The sequence below is a fragment of the Gracilinanus agilis genome, chromosome 3, assembly GCF_016433145.1.
Source record: "Gracilinanus agilis isolate LMUSP501 chromosome 3, AgileGrace, whole genome shotgun sequence".
Classification (NCBI taxonomy): Eukaryota; Metazoa; Chordata; class Mammalia; order Didelphimorphia; family Didelphidae; genus Gracilinanus; species Gracilinanus agilis.
This window is the reverse complement of record NC_058132.1, coordinates 100141415-100160229: the sequence shown is the minus strand read 5'-3', so window position 1 is coordinate 100160229 and position 18815 is coordinate 100141415. Positions and strand designations below refer to the sequence as shown.

The window sequence follows — 18815 nt, the reverse complement described above, 5'->3', positions numbered from 1 at the left end:
GAGATTGGAGCTAAAAAGGACCCTAGAGCATAAAATGTTGAAGCAGGAATGGATCTTATAAATCCTTTATTTCAACCTCATTTTAACAATGAGATAAGTATGACTCAGAGAAGGTAAATGACTTGTCCATGGTCACTACTAAAATTGGGATAGAGCCACAAATGGATCCTGGGTGTCCTGCTTTCCAGTCCAAGACTCATTCTATTAGACTATCATGTCCCCTCTTTGACTGAATAAAGCCAGGATATCTTTTTGAACCAGCCAGCATGTGTCTGTGTCTTTCTGTCCCACAAAACTTTCATGAGTGACAGACTGAGATCAAACTGGGTTCATTACTCATGGGAGCCAAGATACACTTTTAGTTTGATTTGCAGCTTGGCTTGCCATCTTTGAAAGCAGGTAGGCCTTTGGAGGTGATAACATGCTAAGCACTACTGGGACCAGGCTAGAGGAGAAACCTGCTCCTCCCCTCAAGGTCTTTATATCTTCCCTGTTCTGTAGCTGCATTTTCACAAGGGGCTTTGAGGAGATGATACATTTGGGATTATTGTCTGGCCTAAGAAAAGAATTCTAATGCTGGGGCTTACTTGCTGTGTGACAAAGTCAATGACCCCATCACAGGATCACAGTATCTTAGAACTGAAGAGAATCCAGGGGCCAACTTTTTGCAAAAGCTAGATTAGACTTCTCTTCCTTAGGCCCAGAAGGTAGAACTAAGAGTGATGGGTGGAAGTTATAAGCAGACAGATTTAGATTAGATGTCAATAAAAATATCATGAGAAGCAAAACTGCCCAAGGATGGACTGGATTTCCCCGGGAGTTAATGCTACTACTAACACATTTCTCTAATGTATTAAAGACTATGGAACTCTTGCCTCAGGGCTGTTTAGCTACTTAAAGCTATTTGTGGAAAAGAATTTTTAATACCCACCCTTGAGTGTGACAGGTAATCTTGGTTGGTAATGACTTGTCATTTAATAAACTCTACTATCAAATGTGAGATGAGTAGTACAAGTGTTATTAGTTCCATTTTATAGATGAGATGATGAAAGTGAATTAAGGAGATGAAGGGTCTTGACTAAAATGCAACTAAGTTTTCTTTTTTTTTTTTTTTAATTTTAGTGAGGAGTTAAAGGCTTCCTTCACAAGCATTTTTTCTTTTTTTCTTTTTTTTTTAAACATTTATTAATATTCGTTTTAAACATGATTACATGATTCATGCTCCTACTTTCCCCTACAACTAAATTTTCTACTGAGATTAGAACCCAGGTCATCCAACTCCAAATTCAATACTCTTCCCACAATACCAATTTAAGATCTTTTTTCCTAGTGATTTTCAAATGGGGTCTGAATAGCTATATGTTGTAGATTCAGTGCAAGGCATTCCTATTCAGTTATAGGTTAGATCAGTGATGGCAAACCTTTTAGAGATCAAGTGCCCAAACTGCAACCTTGCATGTGAGCCCCATACTTTACCCCAGACAGGGGAGGGAGGAAGCTCTCCCTTTGGGCTGCTGGGCAGAGAAGTGGGTGAAGTGAGAAATGTTTTCAGGCAAGGTGGAGAGGGGGAGAGAAGCAGTCCCCTCTGGTACGAATGCCATAGGCTTGCCAATGTGGTGTTAGATCAAGATCCTTTTTCAGCTCTGAGATTCTGTGATTTTCAAGCAGGCAGGAACATAAGGCAGTACTTTGGCATTAGAATATAAGCTCTTTAAGGGCAGGAGCTATTTCACTTCTGTCTTGGGGATGTTGGGCACAGAGTAGGTGCTTGAAAAATGCTTGATTAGTCGACAGGTCAGGGCTGGTAGAGGCCTCTATCATAAGTAGTTACCTTCTCCAACCTACATAAAGCCAACCCAGCTCATACCTGTAGTTCCAGCCAGCTAGGGGGCTGAGTCCTTGTCCCATTCACAAAGGTCCTCCTTAGCCTCTCTTCGCAGTAAGGAGCATAACCAGGTGGACCCCCATTCATGTAGTTCCTCAGATACTGTCAGATTTACAAAGACATCAAGATGAGCAAAGAATAGTGAGAAGCAAACCTGTGTTCAGCATCAAAGTGGAGGGAATCATAGAGCTGGGAAAAGCTTTTAGAAGTTATTTAGTCAGGGCAGCTAGATAGTATAGTAGAAAAAGCACCAGGTCTAGAGTCAGTCTAGAGTCAGGAGGATCTGGGTTCAAATTTGACCTCAGATACTTCCTACCTGTGTGACCCCAATTGTCTAGCCCTTACCAGTCTTCTGCCTTGGATACTTAATATTGATTCTAAGATAGAAGGTAAAGGTTAAAAAAAAAGTCATCTAGTCCATCTTTGCCTCCCATATTTATAAAATGGGGAAATTGAGACCAGAAGTAGTTAAGTGACTTGACCACAATGCCAAGTAGTAAGAAACAGAGCTAGGATTTGAATCTAGAGCCTCTGACTTCAAATCCAGTGATCTTCTTTCACTGTATTATGACACCTTATATGTTGGTATAATTCTTGATATAATATTGGATAAAATCAAACCTTTCCTTGGAATTTTTTTAATCCCTACCTTCTGCCCTAGAATTGATACTAAGTATTGGTTCCAAGGCAGAAGAGCAGTAAGGGCAAGGTAAATGGGGTTAAGTGATTTGCCCTGGGTCACCCAAGTAGGAAGTGTCCAAGGCTAGATTTGAAGTCAGGTCCTCCCAACTCCAGGCCAGGTACTCTATCCACCTGTCTGCCCCCCTGGACTTCTTTAAGCTAAGACAAGCACTTAGAGATAAGAGGGTAGACATGAACTCCATGATTTCTGGGGGCCATCCCTGGGTGCCCAATTCTGTACAGTTAATGAGGCTCTTCTATAAGAAGCAGCAAATAAAAGAATTTCAGCCACAGAGATCTAGATGGTCATGGATCTTTCTGAACCACCCCAGCTGAAAAATAAAGGATCTCCCTTTCTTTTGAGTCCCACCAGTGCTTAGAGTTTCTAATGCTAGTAACTTAAATTTCTGTAGAGTTTTGCGACTCACAAAGTATTTCCTTCTAAGCTGGGATCGAAACCTACCTCTTCTATGGTTCGGGCTAGTGCTCTTTCCCCTACCTACAGCTCGCTGACCCTCACAGAAGACATGCTGCCTCATGGTGGCTCTGGAGTCAATCCACAGACAATCCCCCAGCCTCAGCAAAGCTGCCTCCCATTCCAGAGAATGAGGAGGTCTGCTGACACTTTCCACTGAGGTCCTCTGTCATGAGGGTCAGCTGGTTTTAAGAAAGTTAGAGGGATACAAGTCATAAGTGAAGTTTGCGAATTTCAGTATAAGGGAATTAACAGTATAGGAGTTACGTTGTGAAAAGAGCCCTGCTGTAGTTGGAATGAGAAGTCTGGGGTTCTAGTCCTAGCCCTGGCATGTGCTCACAGGAAATGATTTTTTATTTATCTATACATAACTTGTTTGCACGTTAGCTCCTCTACTAGATTGCGAGTTCCCTGAGGGCAGGAAACTATGTCTTCACTTTCTTGTATCCCTAAGGTTTAGTCCAGTGCCTAGCACATAGTAGGATCAAATGAGATAATAATGTTAATGTTATTTTATAAATGTTAATTATTTTTATTATTATAAAACACAATAAATATCCACAGACTGGTTTTGTACCTCAGGATTTAGGTTGTATCCCACTAATGCTTTGTATCAATATTTAGCGGTGCCCAGGTACTTAATAAATGTTGCTGAATTCTACTCTGGACATCAGTCTCTTCTTTTGTAAAATTGCAACAGTAATTCCCACCATGTCTAGGATTACTTTGTAATCCAATAGAAGCTTATCAGTGTGAGTGGTTACACTAATACATGATAACATTAAGCATTTTGAAGTCTTGATGCTGGTGGTCTGTCCTTTCTGTTTGCTCCTACTCTATCAAAGCAGTTGAGAGTGATTCAAATATGAGTTTTGGTCCCAGTCAGAATGCTTTCAGGACTTTGCAACCCAGGGATTCCTCATTAACAGTGTTACATGAATAGGTGTGTCTCCCTCAGAATCTACCCATTAAAATCTAGATGAAGGGAGCTGGGTCTTATTGTGTACTTCGGGGAGAACGAGTTTCTCTTAAAAGGGCATTCATTAGTCTGTGAATTTGGGCAAATGATGAAAGGAAGGGACCAGGGAAGCCAGCCTTAACCTAATCTGGACCTTGTTAATTCTTCTGTGTGAGAGAAGTTCTGAGGTAGCCCTTATCTTGGCTCTACTTATAACATCTGGGAAAGAAGACTCCTCCCTTCCCACATTACCTTAACAAACTTTTCAGAAGGTGCAAAGCACCCCACACACAGGGACACCAGGATCCAGCCTCGGGCGTAGCTGCTCTTGGAAGGGTTGTGGGTGAGCTGTTTGCAGATCTGACAATATATTTCATCCCTAGAAAGGACAAGGCAGGCAGGGATGGTTAATCATGCAGTGAGTACCTGAGAGAACACAATATAGATGAGGGGCTGGAGAGGCTTAGGTTCAAGACCTTTATAGGTCATAGATTTCCTAGAGAGTGGGTGAAATCATCATCATCATCATAATTTGTTATTCAATCATTTTAGTTGTGTCCAACTCTTTATGACCCCATTTGAGGTTTTCTTGGTAATGATACTGGAGTGGTTTGCCATTTCCTTCTCCAGCTCTTTTTATAGATGAAGAAACTAAGGCAAACAGGGTTAAGTGACTTGCCCAGAGTCACATAGGTAGTAAGTGTCTGAGGCCAGGTTTGAACTCAAGAAGATGAGTTTTCCTAACTCCAGGATGAGCACTCTATCCATCACACCACCTTTCGGCCCTCACAATAATAATCTTAGTTGGTATTTCTATAGTACTTACAGTTTGCCAAGTCCTTTTTGTCTATGTTATCAACTAATTAATCCATAAACATTTATTAAGTGCCTATTATGTGCCAGGTACTATGCTACATGCTAGGGAAATAAAAAAAGAGGCAAAAGACAGTCCCTGCCCTCAAGGAGCTTACAACCTAATTGGGGGAGACAACATGCAACAAATATACACAAAGTAATCTATAGTCAGGACAAAAAAGAAATAATTGGCAGAGGAAAGGCATTTGAATTAAGATGTATTCAAGAAAGTGGGATTTTAGCTAAGACATGGGGATCCTGGGATGTCAGTAGTCAGAGCAGAGGTGGGAGAGTATTCTAGGCACAGGAGATAGAGAAAATGTTCAGAGCCAAGAGATAGAATGTCTTCTTCCTGGAAAAGCCAGGAGGTCAATGTCACTGAATCAAAGTGTACATGTCTGGGAACAAGGCGTAAGAAGACTAGAAAGGGAGGAGAGACTAGGTTATGAAGGGCTTTGAATGGTAAACAGAGCATTTTGTGTTCGCTTCTGAAGGCAATATGAATCCACTGAGAGAGATCGAATGGGGAGTTGTGGGGGATGTGAGGACACGATTGGATCTGTATTTTAGGAAAATCACTTTGGTGGCTAGAAGGATGATGACTTGGAGTAGGGGGAGACTTGATAAAGGTAAACCCACCAGCTGACTATTGCAATAACCCGAGTGATAAAGGCCTATACCAGAGAGGAAGCAAGCAGTGTCAGAGGTGATATTTGAGAGGTAAAATGGAAAGGTCTTGGCAAGAGATATGGAAAGTGAGACATAGTGAGGGGTCCAGGATGACTCCCAGGTTGTAAGCCTGTTATCTTAGTTGATCCTTAAGACCCTGGGAGGTAAGGTTGATTATTATCATACTCATTTTTACAGATGAGGAGACTAAGGCCTACAAGAGATAGGTGACTTGCCCAGGGTCACACAACCAATAAGCATCTGAAGTAGGATTCAAAGTCAGATCATTCTGGTTTCTAAGTCCTGGCTCTAACTACTATGCTACACTCAATGGGCCAGTTCTGGAAATGTACATGAATACATCTTCTGCAAATTAAATCACATTCCCTTGGGGAATGGGATATCACTGATTTAATTAGCCAAGAGAAAAGAGGGCTGGACTCCATTCCAGAGAGGTGGCACACTGAAGAGTGCTGTGCTGGTCTTCTGTTTTGAAAGACATGACAACTTACTGTGTCAAGACAACCACACTGTAATAGTTGTGTTACTTTGGGCAAGTCCCTTAGCTTCTGGGTGGAAACAGCCTCTTTCCACACAGCTAGAAATATCTGAATCTTTAACGCTGCCAATCTGCATCAGATTAGTCTTTCAGATGGCATCTAGGAAGATGGTTCTGTTCCTTCAGAACCCTGGGCATCATGTACTAGGCTGGGGAAGAGGAGCAGGGTTACCCTCCCATTTTCCCCCTCGCTCCAGGGCCCCTGTGGCCATAAGAATCAAGGCTGGGGTTGGGGATTCTTTAATTTGTTCTTTTCAGCTTGAGGCTCAAGCAATGGAATCCCCAGATCTGGGAGCTCCAGTCATGTTGACCCTGGAGCCAGAATTCCAGGCTGCCGATTGCTGCTAACCCAGCAGAGATGCCTTGAGAAGCCTTGGAACTAATGGGGCTAATGCTATATAAGAAATGAATTATATTGGGGTTTTTTTTTAAAACCCTTACCTTCTGTCTTAGAATCAATACTGTGTATTGGTCCCAAGGCAGAAGAGTGATAAGGGCTAGGCAATGGGGGTTAAGTGACTTGCCCAGGGTCATACAGCTAGGAAGTGTTTGAGGCCACATTTGAACCCAGGACCTCCCATCTCTGAGCCTGGCTCTCCCTCCACTGAGACTCTTAGTTGCCACCTGAATTAAGTTGGAAATCTAATCTTCCTCTGCTCCCCAGAGGCTAAAGGGGCATGAGGGAATTATGCCCTTCTCCTACTTCCCCCAACATAGTGAGGCGGTTACATTTGTATCTTTGCTCTTTCTGTACCTTTGAAGTAAATATTTCTTCATAAAGACTAATCTGACTATTAAATGTTTATACTGGTGGACCAGAGACCCCTAAAATTAGGGGGACACAATCATTGGGAGGTTCAGCCAACATCAGAGACTAGCCACATACCCTCCCAGTCCCCTTAAGGATTCTGGAGAACTCTGGGAAGAGAGAGGAAATGTTACACACCTGGCCTTCAGGCAACAAGGGCCAAAATGGTCATTATTACACTACAAATATCAGGACCTTGGAATTATGAAAGACAGAATCTTTGATTCACAGAATCTTAGGTTCTGAGTTGGAAGAAAAATCTAGCCTGAACTATTTCAAGAGGAAATAATATGGCATCCCAAACAGGGAGTGCCTTACCTTCTGCCTGAAGACCTTCAGAAATGTGGAGCTTTCTACCTTGCAAGACCGTCCACCCCACTTTTGGGGGAAGCCATAATTGTTAGGAAGAAGCCCTTTCTTAGACTGATCTCAAAGGGGGCACTCCCTCCACTGATCCCAGTTCTGCCCTCCAGGACTGAACTGAACAAGTCAGCTCCCTCTTTCTCTAGGACTCTCCTCCATCCTCTCCTCCAGGCCATCTGCCTCCTGTTTCTGTGTACCTCAGGGCAGGCCGCAGGATGCCATTCCCAATGATGAAGTGAAGCTTCTCCAAGTTAGAGGTGGGCCTGTCCTCCAGCATACTGTTTCCCTGGACGGTGGATTCCCCATCGTGCAGTCTCTTGGTTACCTGAAAGGTCAGAAGTCAGAGAGAGAAAGAGAAAAAGAGAGGTGGTGAGAAAACAACCCAGAAACAATGAAATAAGGATAATTCTATCTTTAATTCAGTCTGAATCCTGAGACTGTGGGTCTCCTTTCTTTTTCTTTTTCTTTAGAATATTTTTCCATGTTACATGATTCACGATTCCTCCCCACCCCCTTCCTTCCAGGGTTTGCTTATTTCTTCCAAACCTAATTGGGAGAATTGAGGCAGGTCAGGGAGCCTCTCTAGACTTTTCTCCCCAGTCTTTTTTTTTTTAATCCTTACCTTCTGTCTTAGAATTGATACTAAATATTGGTTCTAAGGCAGAAGAGCAATAAGAGCTAAGCAATTGGAGATAAGTGACTTGCTCAGAGTCACCAGTTAAGATGTACCTGAGGTCACATTTGAACCCAGGACCAGGACCTGTTGAGGTCACATTTGAACCCAGGACCAGGACCTGTCTTAAGGCCTGGCTCTCAATCCACTGAGCCACCTAGCTGTTCCTCCCGCATCCTATGAGCTTGAGAATTTTCCCTTCACTTCTCTATAAGACCTTGAATCTATCTTTGACCCAAGACTCACCTCATCTAGGAATCCCAGCCTGATTAACACCATCAAATCTTTACTTACTTTTTACTTAGTGAGCCTAGAAAACAGCAGGGACATGCACCTCTTAGTATAGAAGACCACTCCCATCTCTCATGCTCCTGTCGTCCTTAGCAAGCCACACACACAGGAAATACAAGCAAAAGCTTGTTGGAAGGAAATAAGTAGCATTTATTAAGTGCCTACTATGTGCCTGGCACTTTGCCAAGTGCTTTACAAAATTGTCACATTTGATCCTCACCCCAACTCTCAGAGGTAGGTGCTATTTTATATTTGAGGAAACTGAGGCAGTCTGAGGTTAAGTGACTTGCCCAGGGTCACACAGCTAGTAAATGTCTGAGGCTGGATTTTAACTCAGATATCTTTGCAGACTCAGCAATATAGCCACTGACTATACCGCCTTGCTACCTTCAGTACTGAATAAAGAACAAATAAATCTGTTAATGAAAATATAGGCAAAGGGGTAACTAGGTGATTCAGTGAATAGAGTGCCAGGCCTAGAGATGGGAGGTCCTGGGTTCAAATCTGGCTTCAGACACTTTTAGCTATGTCACCCCAATTGCTTAGCTCTTACAGTTCATCTGCCTTGGAACCGCTACTTAGTATTAATTCTAAGCCAGAAGGTAAGGATTTTAAATAAATAGATAGGGAAATGAAAGATGAGTGAATGAATGAGTAAATGAATAGATAGATGACTAATGAGTGGGTAAATGGAAAAATGAATGAATGAGTAAATTGATTCAACAAAAGAAAAATTGGTGCACAGTTGGTGGAGCTGTGAACTGATCCAACTAATCTGGAAAACAATTGGAATTATACTAAAAAAAAGTCTCAAAAAAAGTTTTTGTACAAACAAAACCAATGCAATCAAAATTAGAAGGACAGCAACAAATTGGGGAAAAAATCTTTATAACAAAAACATGACAAAGGGCTAATTACTCAAATTTATAAGGAGCTAAATCAATTGTACAAAAAAGTCATCCCCCAATTGATAAATGGGCAAGGGACATGAATAGGCAATTTTCAGATAAAGAAATCAAAACTATCAATAAGCACATGAATAAGTGTTCTAAATATCTTATAATTAGAGAAATGCAAATCAAAACAACTCTGAGGGACCACCTCACACCTAGCAGATTGGCTAACATGACAGCAAAGAAAAAGTTGGAGGAGATGTGACAAAATTGGGAATTTGTTGTGAATTGATCCAACCATTATGGATGGCAATTTGGAACTATGCCCAAAGGGCTTTAAAAGACTGTCTGCCTTTTGATCTAGCCATCATTGTGGGGTTTATACTCCAAAGAGATAATAAGGAAAAAGACTTGTAAAAAAATATTTATAGCTGTGCTCTTTGTAGTGGCAAAAAATTGGAAAATGAGGGGATGCCTTTCAACTGGGGAATGGCTGAACAAATTGTGGTTTCTGTTGGTGATGGAATACTATCGTGCTAAAAGAAATAATGAACTGGAGGAATTCCATGTGAACTGGACCAACTTCCAGGAATTGATGAAAAGTGAAAGGAGCAGAACCTGGAGAACCTTATACACAGAGACGGAGACACTGTGACACAATAGATTGTAATTGACTTCTCTACTAGTAGCAATGCAATAATCCAGGACAATTCTGAGGAACCTATGAGAAAGAACACTATCTAAATCCAGAGAAAGAACCGTGGGAGTAGAAACACAAAAGAAAAACAACTGCTTGATCACATGGGTCAATGGGGATATGGTTGGGGATGTAGACTCTAAGTGATCACCCTAGTGTAAATATCAATAATATGGAAATAGGTCTTGATCAATGACACATGTAAAACCCAGAGGAACTGCTCGTTGGCTACAAGAGGGGGGTGGGAAGAGGGGAGGGAAAGAACATGAATCATGTAACCATGGAAAAATATTCTAAATCAATTAATTAAATAGAAATTTTCAATTAAAAAAAAAAAAGTCTCTAACTGCATTCACCCCTTGACCCAGTGATATCATTCCTAGGTGCATGTATACAAGGTCAAGGGGCAGAGGGGAAGTTTCTATACTTACCAGACTATCTATAGGAGCATATTTTGTAATGGTAAAAGAAAGTGTTGATTTGTTTTGTTTAATTACTTTTTTAAAAATAAGGGAAGTGAGGCAAGTTTGGGGAAATGCTAGTGATTTTTAAAAGCATGAATTAAATATAAAAAATTAATTGGATTCTCTTCTCCAATATCTCCTCCACATGAATGCCAGAAAAATATTTTCTAAAGCATCATACTACTCCCCTGCTCAAGAATATTTAGTGGATCCCAATTGCCTCTGGAATAAGAGAAAGGCTTTTATTTTGTCTTTTAAAGTCCCTCAGAATCTGGCCTCAGCCTCCTTCTTTCCAGGCTTATTGTGCAGCCCCTTTTTCTTCATTACAGACAAATCAATCTATTTGCTGATCCCTGATTTGGCATCTTAATATCCTGCCACCTCCATATCTTTGCATGGGCTGTGTTCTATTCCTGGAATATACTTCCTCTTTATCTCTTAGAATCCACAGATTCATAGCAGATTTAAGTTTAAATGCTGCTACATAAGGGAAATCTTTCCTGATTTATTCTACTTTCCCTTTGAAACCCTCCCTGATTTTCCCTATCCACAGCCATTATCTCTTTCCCTGCAGCAGTGATAGTGAACCTTTTAGAGACCGAGTGCCCAAACTGTTCCCAGTTCCCCTGCACCTTACCCCAGATAGGGGAGGGAGGAAGTGTTCCCATTGAGCTGCTGGGCAGAGGGGTGGGTTATGTGAGAAATGTCCTGAGGCATTGTGGACAGGGAGAAGGAAGCAGCCCAGCCCCACTGGCTTTTTAGTAACAAACTCTGTCACTCAGTGCTGGGGCAAGGGCAAGGGCATGCATGCCCACAGAGAGGGCTCTGAGTGTCCCATTAGCACACATGTCATAGGTTCACCGCCACAGTCCTGTGGTGTCCTCCCAGTAGTTCCCTGATGGCAAGGTAAGGTCTGGTTTCTGACTTGTCATTTCCCCCATTCCTTTGCACATTATTTTTAAAAAAACAAAAACTAGTATAGAATTCCCAGAGGAGAAAACTTCCTCTGCCTAATCCATAAGGGCACCTTCTTAGTAACTTATGTTCTTAAGGAGTTGCCTGGGGCAGAAGTATCAAATTCTCCAGAGTGTAGAAACTAGATTAAAATGTAATTGGGGAATATTTAACAAAATAAAAATAATGGAACATAGAAAATATTGATATGTAGTTTTCTAAGGTAATATACAGCTTGGAGGGATCTTTATATTCAGTTAGTGGCCCCTTTCCTATTTGAGTTTGACACCACTGAGAAGTTAAATGGCTTACCCAGAATTCAACAGGCAGAATGTGTCCTTGGTGAGAGGGACTTGAGCCCAGGTCTCCCTACCTCAGCAGCTAGTTCTCTACTGTCTTGAAGTCTTTTGCTTTACAGACAATAGGCATTTAATGCCTGTTGAATTAGAGAAGAGGAGGGAGAGAGGGACTAATGTACGTATAAACTATAATGCCTGCCTTGCACTTTGCATATAGTAGGCACTTAAATGCTTGCTGAATTGCATGAATGGAAGGAGGTGGGTGGGGTCCTATGTGTAGTAAACTAATTACTGTCTCTCCCTTTCTAGGCATTTAATAAATACTTGTTGAGTTAGATGAATGGAGGGAGAGGGAGATTTATGTATAAACTTTAAATCTGCCTCTCACTTTGCATACAGTAGGCACTTAAATGTTTGTTCAAATGCCAGTCAGACATCCTCCTGGGATACCAAAATGAAGGACCAACAACAAATGCTTGTTGAATTGGATGAATGGAGAAAGAGGGGGAATTTATGTATAAATTGTCATCATTGCCTCCCACTTTGTATACAGTCAGCACCTAATAAATGCTTGTACAACTGAAAGAATGGAGAAAGAGAGAGGGGTATATGTGTAAACTAGAATAACTTCCTAATGGCCATTCTGCCTCCTGACTCTCTTCTCCTAGACTCTGGCTGCCTAAGGTACAAGTCTGATCAAATGACTCTCTTGCAAAGGCAGTACTCTTTGGCTAGAGGCACCAGGTGGCACAGTGGATAGATAGGTGAACCTAATGTCAGGAAGACCTGAGTTCAAATGTGACCTCAGATTCTTACTTAGTAGCTACATGGCCCTGGATAAAGTTACTTAACTTCTGTCTGCATCAGTTCTCAACTGTAAAATGTCACTAGCAATAGCACCTACCCTCCAGAACTATTAGAATCAAATGAGATCAAATTTATAAAAACAGCATAATGCCTGGCACATCGTAGGTGCTTAATAAACCTGTGTTCCCTTCCTTAAAAGCTCCCCAGCTTTATCTTCCTTCTTAATTAGACTTTGCTCATTTGTATCCCTGTAGAATGTAAGCCACTCTTACCTCTTCTGTTAACTTTGATTTTTTCTTCAGGGTCAGGTGGACCAGTTTATGTCTCACGCTGCTCTTCTTGAGACCATCTGAGTATCCGCCCTGAAGAGGAAAGAAGTTTTTGGTTCAGAGGATTGGCTTGCAACAAGCTACCAGCAGAAGATGCTTAGTGAAAGGGAAAGAATGCAGCATTGGGAAGGAAAAAGCTAAAGTATTGAAGGTCCTGGCTCTGTCATTGACCTTAGATAAATCACCGCTTGAGAAATTTCATCAGTTCCTTCCTGTTTCTAAAATAAAATAAAAATGGGCAACTAAGTGGCTCAGTAAATTGAGAGCCAGGCATAGAGATGGAGGTCCTGAATTCAGATCTGGACTCTGGTACTTCCTAGCTATGTGACCCTGGGCAAATCATTTTACCCCTGTTGTCTAGCCCTTACCCCTCTTCTGTCTCAGAACCAAAACACAGTATTGATTCTAAGATGGAAGACAAGGGTTTAAAAAATAAAATTTTAAAATCCCTCAGCTTGGCATTTAAAGCCTTGCCTTGTACAATCTGATTTTAGTGCAGCTTGCCAGGTTTGCTACATATGACTCTCTGGTGTATTTTCTGTTTCAGCCAAATTAGTCTACCTGCTGTTCCTGGTGGGAAGGGAATTAAACCGTCCAAAATTAAACCTAACAGTTATCCTCCTGGGCTGGAATAAAACTATTTCTCACCTACCAATCTCCACCCCATCATACTCAGACTAAAAGAGGGGAGCAAGATAGAAAAGAATTTAGTGACTAGAGAAAGTGGCTTTTATCCTGACTCTCAAAAGAACAATTCTCCTACTTTAAATGCCTGATGTTGCAATAAGTAGACATAATTCTGGTCCAATATTCCTCAAGAAGATAGGAATGAGGGGGCAGCTATGTGGCTCACTGGCTAGAGAGCCAGGCCCAGAGATAGGAGGTTCTAGATTCAAATCTGTCCCCAGACACTTACTAACTGGATGACCCTGGACAAGTCACTTGACCCCTATTGTCTAGGCCAGTGATGGGCAAACTTTTTAAAAAGGGGCCAAAGTAAAGGAAATGCTCATCTGTCAATCTGTTTCCAAGGCAACTCTTTTGAAGTTTCTTTGTATTGTATCCTACTCATTGTATTCATCAGATTAGGAATAATGTCCCACAGCTGGATAGAACATTTCAGGGGGCCGCATTGGCCCACAGGCTGTAGTTTGCCCATCACTGGTCTAGCCCAATACCTAGTATTAATTCTAAGACAAAAAGGTAAGGATTTAAAAAAGAAAAAAAAGAAAAGAGAGCAAGGGAGTGAGTTCTAGTCCATGGCTATCTTCTTTCTTCTCCCCATAAAGGGAGAAATCTGGGCTCTTTGGTTGGGTTGGAGTATCTCCATATCAATCCATTTACTCCTGTTGCACACAGGCTTTGGTATAGATATATATGGTCTTGCACAAATCATGAGTCACTGAAGTATTGAAGAAATAATAATACTAATAACTAATAGCTCACATTTGCATAGTGATTTACAGCTTACAAAGTTTTTCTCAAGCATCTCCTTGAGTCCTTATAATAATCCCATGAGGCAGAAAGGACCAATATTAATTAATTGATTCGTTAACTATTAAATTAACTAATTTGATTATAAATCAACACAATTTTACAGAAGAGGCAATTGATCATTAAAGAAAAGAAATGGTGTGCCAAGTAGGCAGCAGTATGGGTCACCCCACATACTCCATGGGCAGATGGCATCCACCTCACCTCGCCTTCCCCCTGAAGGGCCTGCAGCTCCCTCTTGTAGGTCTTCTTTCCTAGAGTCTCATAGATCTTGGTCATCACCGGGATCTTCTCACTGCCGTCACTCATCGCCGTATGGTACTTGGGTTCAGGAAGGTCCCCCATAAACCGAAGGATGGTGATCCATACTGCAAGGGCTGCCTGTTTATGCAAGGGAACCCCATATTAGGACAAGTCCCCTAACAATGGTTTAGCCTTACATTCATATACTGCTTCATATTTACAAATGACTCTTCATGGGGGATTTAGGCAACCTGACCTTGACTTGAAGTCAAGAAAACCCGTGTTCAAATCCTATCCTGGACAATTAGTAGCTATGTTTGGCTCTAAGTAAGTCACTAAATTTCTTGATGACTCGGGTTCCTAAATGAAACAGAGGCCTGGACTTGATGGCCTCTAAGATCCCTTCTAACTCTTGACCCATGATTTGTTCTTCACAAAAACCTTGTTGAGAGAGACAGAAAAGAGATTATTATTCCCATCTTAAAGAATGGGGCCACTGAACCTGAGAAGGCACAATGACTTTAGCAACATCACACAGTATTGTCTCAACCAGAATTTAGGTGTTTGATGATATTGTAGCATTTATTAATAGTATTGATGATTTATTGATGATATCTAGCTCTTCAGAATAATGTGGCCAGAAACAGGCATTTATTTAGCGCCTATTATATGCCATGCATTGTGCTAAGCACTTTACAAATATCTCATTGGATCCTCAACAACTTCTCATTTTGCAGATGAGGAAATTGAGGCAGTTAGAAGTAAAAGTGACTTACCCAGGATCACCTAGCTAGTAGGTGCCTGAGGCTGGATTTGAACTCAAGCCTTCTTGACTCCAGACCCAGAGCTCTCATCATTAAGCCATCTAGCTGCCTTGTTGTTATTTAGTCATCTTCAGTAATATCCTGCTCTTTGTGTCCTCATCTTGGGATTTTCTTGTCAAAGACACTGGAGTGTGTTGCCATTTCCTTCTCTAGCTCATTTTACAGCTGAGGAAAATGAGTTCAGTGACTTGCCCAGAGACACAGCTAGTAAGTGTCTGAGAACAGATCTGAACTCAGGACTTCCTGACTCTAGACCCAACACTCTTTCCACTGTGCCACTTAGCTGCTTTACCAGTGAGGCTAATCCCCAGCCCCATTAGATTTTGGGTATTGCCTTTTCTACTTTTCCTGAAACTATCCCTAGGGAGCTAAAATTACCCAGGACCCCAGCACCACCACTACATCCACAACTTCTATTACTATCATTACTACTAAAACCCAGGGCAGCATGGTACAATTGATGGAGGACTGTCTTCAAAGTTGCGAAAGCCCTGTGTTCACATCCTACCTCATCACCTACAAACTGTGTAACCCTGGGCAAGTGGGCAGGTCCCTTATTGGAGCTTGGGGGCTCCTTATTCTGTTGAAATCACAGGTTTCATCCTGGTCCCTTCTTTCATGCTTTAAGGTTTTCAAAGTATTTGACATATATTACCTACTTCATATTCCTCATGCCTGGAATGTTTTCCCTTCTCTCCTCTCCTTCACCTTCTAGGTTCCTTGGCTTCCTTCAAGGCTCAGGTCAAATCTCCTTTTCTGCAGGAGACTTTCCCCTCTTTCCTAATCTGTTCATGTCTTTCCCCCTCATATGACCTTCATATACTCTGTAGGTATCTTCTTTGGTACCCAGATATTTACACATTCTCTCCCCTTTTAAAATGGGAGCTTCTTGAGGGCAGACATTGGGTTTGGGGTTTTGTTTTTTGTTATTGTTTGTTATTTTACTTTTCTTTGTATTCCAGAACTTAGACAGTATTTGACACATTGTAAACACTGAATATTTTTATTTGGACTGACTGACATTAGCTTCTCTGTCCCTGCATTCTCATCACTTTGCTAATCTAGGAGACATGTCTACCTTGGCCTCCAGGCATTTTTGTTTATCTACACCTGTGGGCACAGGCTGACACCCAGAGTTACTAAGAATACGAAATGGAAGAAACTTTAGAGTCTGAGTCCACCGTCCAACCCCTTCATTCTAGGGAAGGGGACACTGAGGTCAGTAGAGGCTAAGTAGCTTGTCCCACAGCATGTACCTAGCAGAGCTAGAATTCAAACTCAGGTCTTTGGACTCTTTGCCCAGTACTCTTTCTATCACACCATCTAGCAGCTATATCTGTACTTAAACGACTGTTTCCCCTTTGTCCTTGGCCCTCAACCCCTCTGGTTCCTTAGTAACCTCACCAGCTGGTCTCCTTCATCATCATGATAGAGTAGAGGCTGCTTGAGGGGCCTGCGCATGTAGGTATGTGTGGTTGTACCCTGAAAGTAGGTGGCTGCAAACTTGGCAAACTTATACTCTGAGAGGTCCTCCTCATCCTCATCTGGGAGGGGCAGGGCTGAATCCAAGTCATCCTCCACCATCAACTTCTTCGATCGTTCCAGGTCCTATGGAAGGAATTGGAGGTCGGCTTTTTGAGGCTCTGAGACAGGTTGGGGAGCAGGGTACTAGAGGAGAGGAGGTACGAGAATCTTTATGTGTGGGACTCATGCAGATGTCAAACTTGGACATATAATCATAAAATGCTAGGGCTGGGATGGACTTAAGAGTACAAAATGTCAAAGCTGGAAGGGGCCTTAGAATACAGAATGTTAAAGCCAGAAGGAACATTAGAACACAGAATGTCAGAGATGGCAATGACCTTAGAATCCAGAATGTTAGAACACAAGAAAATAGGATGTCAGAACCAGAAGGGACCTAAAAACACAGAATGCCAGAGCTGTAAGGATCTTAAAATGTAAGAGCTAGAAGAGACCTTAGAACACAGAATGTTAAAGCTGGGAGAGACCTTAGAATGTAGGGGCTAGAAAGGACCTTAGAATATAGAATGTTAGAATACAAGAACACAAGATGTCAGAGATGGCAATGACCTTAGAATATAACATGTTAAAACATAAGAACATAAGATGTCAGAACTAGAATGTCCTAAAAACACAAAATGTCAGAGTTGCAAAGGTCTTAAAATGTAGGAGCTAGAAAAGAAGAGATCTTAGAATTCAGAATGTTAGAGCCGGCAGGGACCTTAGAACATAGAATGTCAGAGTTTGGAGAGACCTTAAATGTGGGAGCTAGAAGAGACCTTAGAATATAGTCTTAGACTACAAGAACATACAATGTCAATGCTAGAAAGGACCTAAAAATAGAATGTCAATGCCAGAAGGGCATAGAATATTAGAACTGAAAGGGGAAGCCTGAGCAATTATCTAGTCTAATCCCATATTATTAAACTGAGACCCAAAGGAGGAATTAACTTGAGCAAAGTCCCACAGTTAAGTGAGTAATAGAAGTAGGATCTGAACCCAGATCTTCTTACTCCAAACTCATAGCTATTTCTACTCACCACAGTAGACCCTTCCCTGCTGCTAGAGCTCTGTAGTTCTCTGATCATTTGACTGCCTAGATGTTGGCTCATTTGTTGGTCCTCATCCCAACACTACACCTCATGCACCAGACAGAGGGTTTGGGGAGATATTGTGGGGATTCCCTTTAGAGTCACCCCTTCCCTTAGGAAGTACCTCAAAACCAGTAGGGGCCTGGCCCTCCTGGCCTGGTAGTGATGATGTTGTTCCAAGGAAGCCAAACATTTTGTCCACCATGTCCGAATCATTTACAGGTTCATTGCGGGCTCTCTCCATCTTATCTAGTAGCTCCTTTTTCCTTCGGGCCTCCTCTTTCTCCTTCACTTCCCTCTCAGCATCTTCCCGGGCCAGCTGGGCCAGTCGTACCTATGGGCAGGAAGGAGATGTGGTTATGGCTGATCAGCTCTCCCCACCCAGATGACAAACAATTATTAGGGATTTACTATGTCCCTTGTACTCAAGAGAAAGGCAAAAATCCAGGCCCTGTCTTCAAGGAGCTCACATCGTAATGGAGACAATGTGTCAATAACTGTCCTTTTTCAGTTATGTTCAGTGCTATATAACCCCATTTGGGGTTTCCTTGGCAAAATCATTGGAACGGCTCTAAGACCTTCCCCATGGGCTTACCTGGTGCTTCTTTTCTGCCTCCTCCTTGGCCTTCTTTGCACTCATTTCCTTTTTGAGTTTCTCCTCTTCTGCCAGCCGCAACTTCTCGGCTTCCAAACGGCGAAGGTACTAAGGAAGGGGTGGAGAAAGGAATTTTTAAATAGCAGACCTAGGGGAACCATGGTCCCCGAAAGGCCTTGGATCACGTCAGAGTTGGAAGGGAACTTAGAGGTCATCTGGTCCAACATTTTCATTTTAAAGCTGAGGAAACCAAGGTCTACCTAGAGAAGTTAAAGTGGTCACACAGGTAACAAGGATCCAGGATTTGAACCCATGTTCTATGACTCCAAATATAATGCTCTTCCAACTATACGACATTACCTTCAATTTATATATATATATATATAT

At 41.9% G+C, this 18815-nt stretch overlaps 1 protein-coding gene across 2 annotated transcripts in view; it reads right to left on the bottom strand.

Annotated features, from left to right (window-relative positions):
* The window catches only part of MYO7A (myosin VIIA), a 144974-nt gene that overhangs the window by 49373 nt on the left and 76786 nt on the right, over nt 1–18815 (bottom strand). For both annotated transcript variants that reach the window (XM_044668167.1, XM_044668168.1), the window contains exons 20-27: nt 18429–18536; nt 17958–18167; nt 16626–16829; nt 14359–14535; nt 12604–12693; nt 7451–7578; nt 4252–4378; nt 1868–1987 (exon numbers count right to left, since the gene is read on the bottom strand). In XM_044668167.1, the coding sequence (XP_044524102.1) occupies nt 1868–1987; nt 4252–4378; nt 7451–7578; nt 12604–12693; nt 14359–14535; nt 16626–16829; nt 17958–18167; nt 18429–18536 (1164 nt within the window). The remainder of the gene's footprint in view (nt 1–1867; nt 1988–4251; nt 4379–7450; nt 7579–12603; nt 12694–14358; nt 14536–16625; nt 16830–17957; nt 18168–18428; nt 18537–18815) is intronic.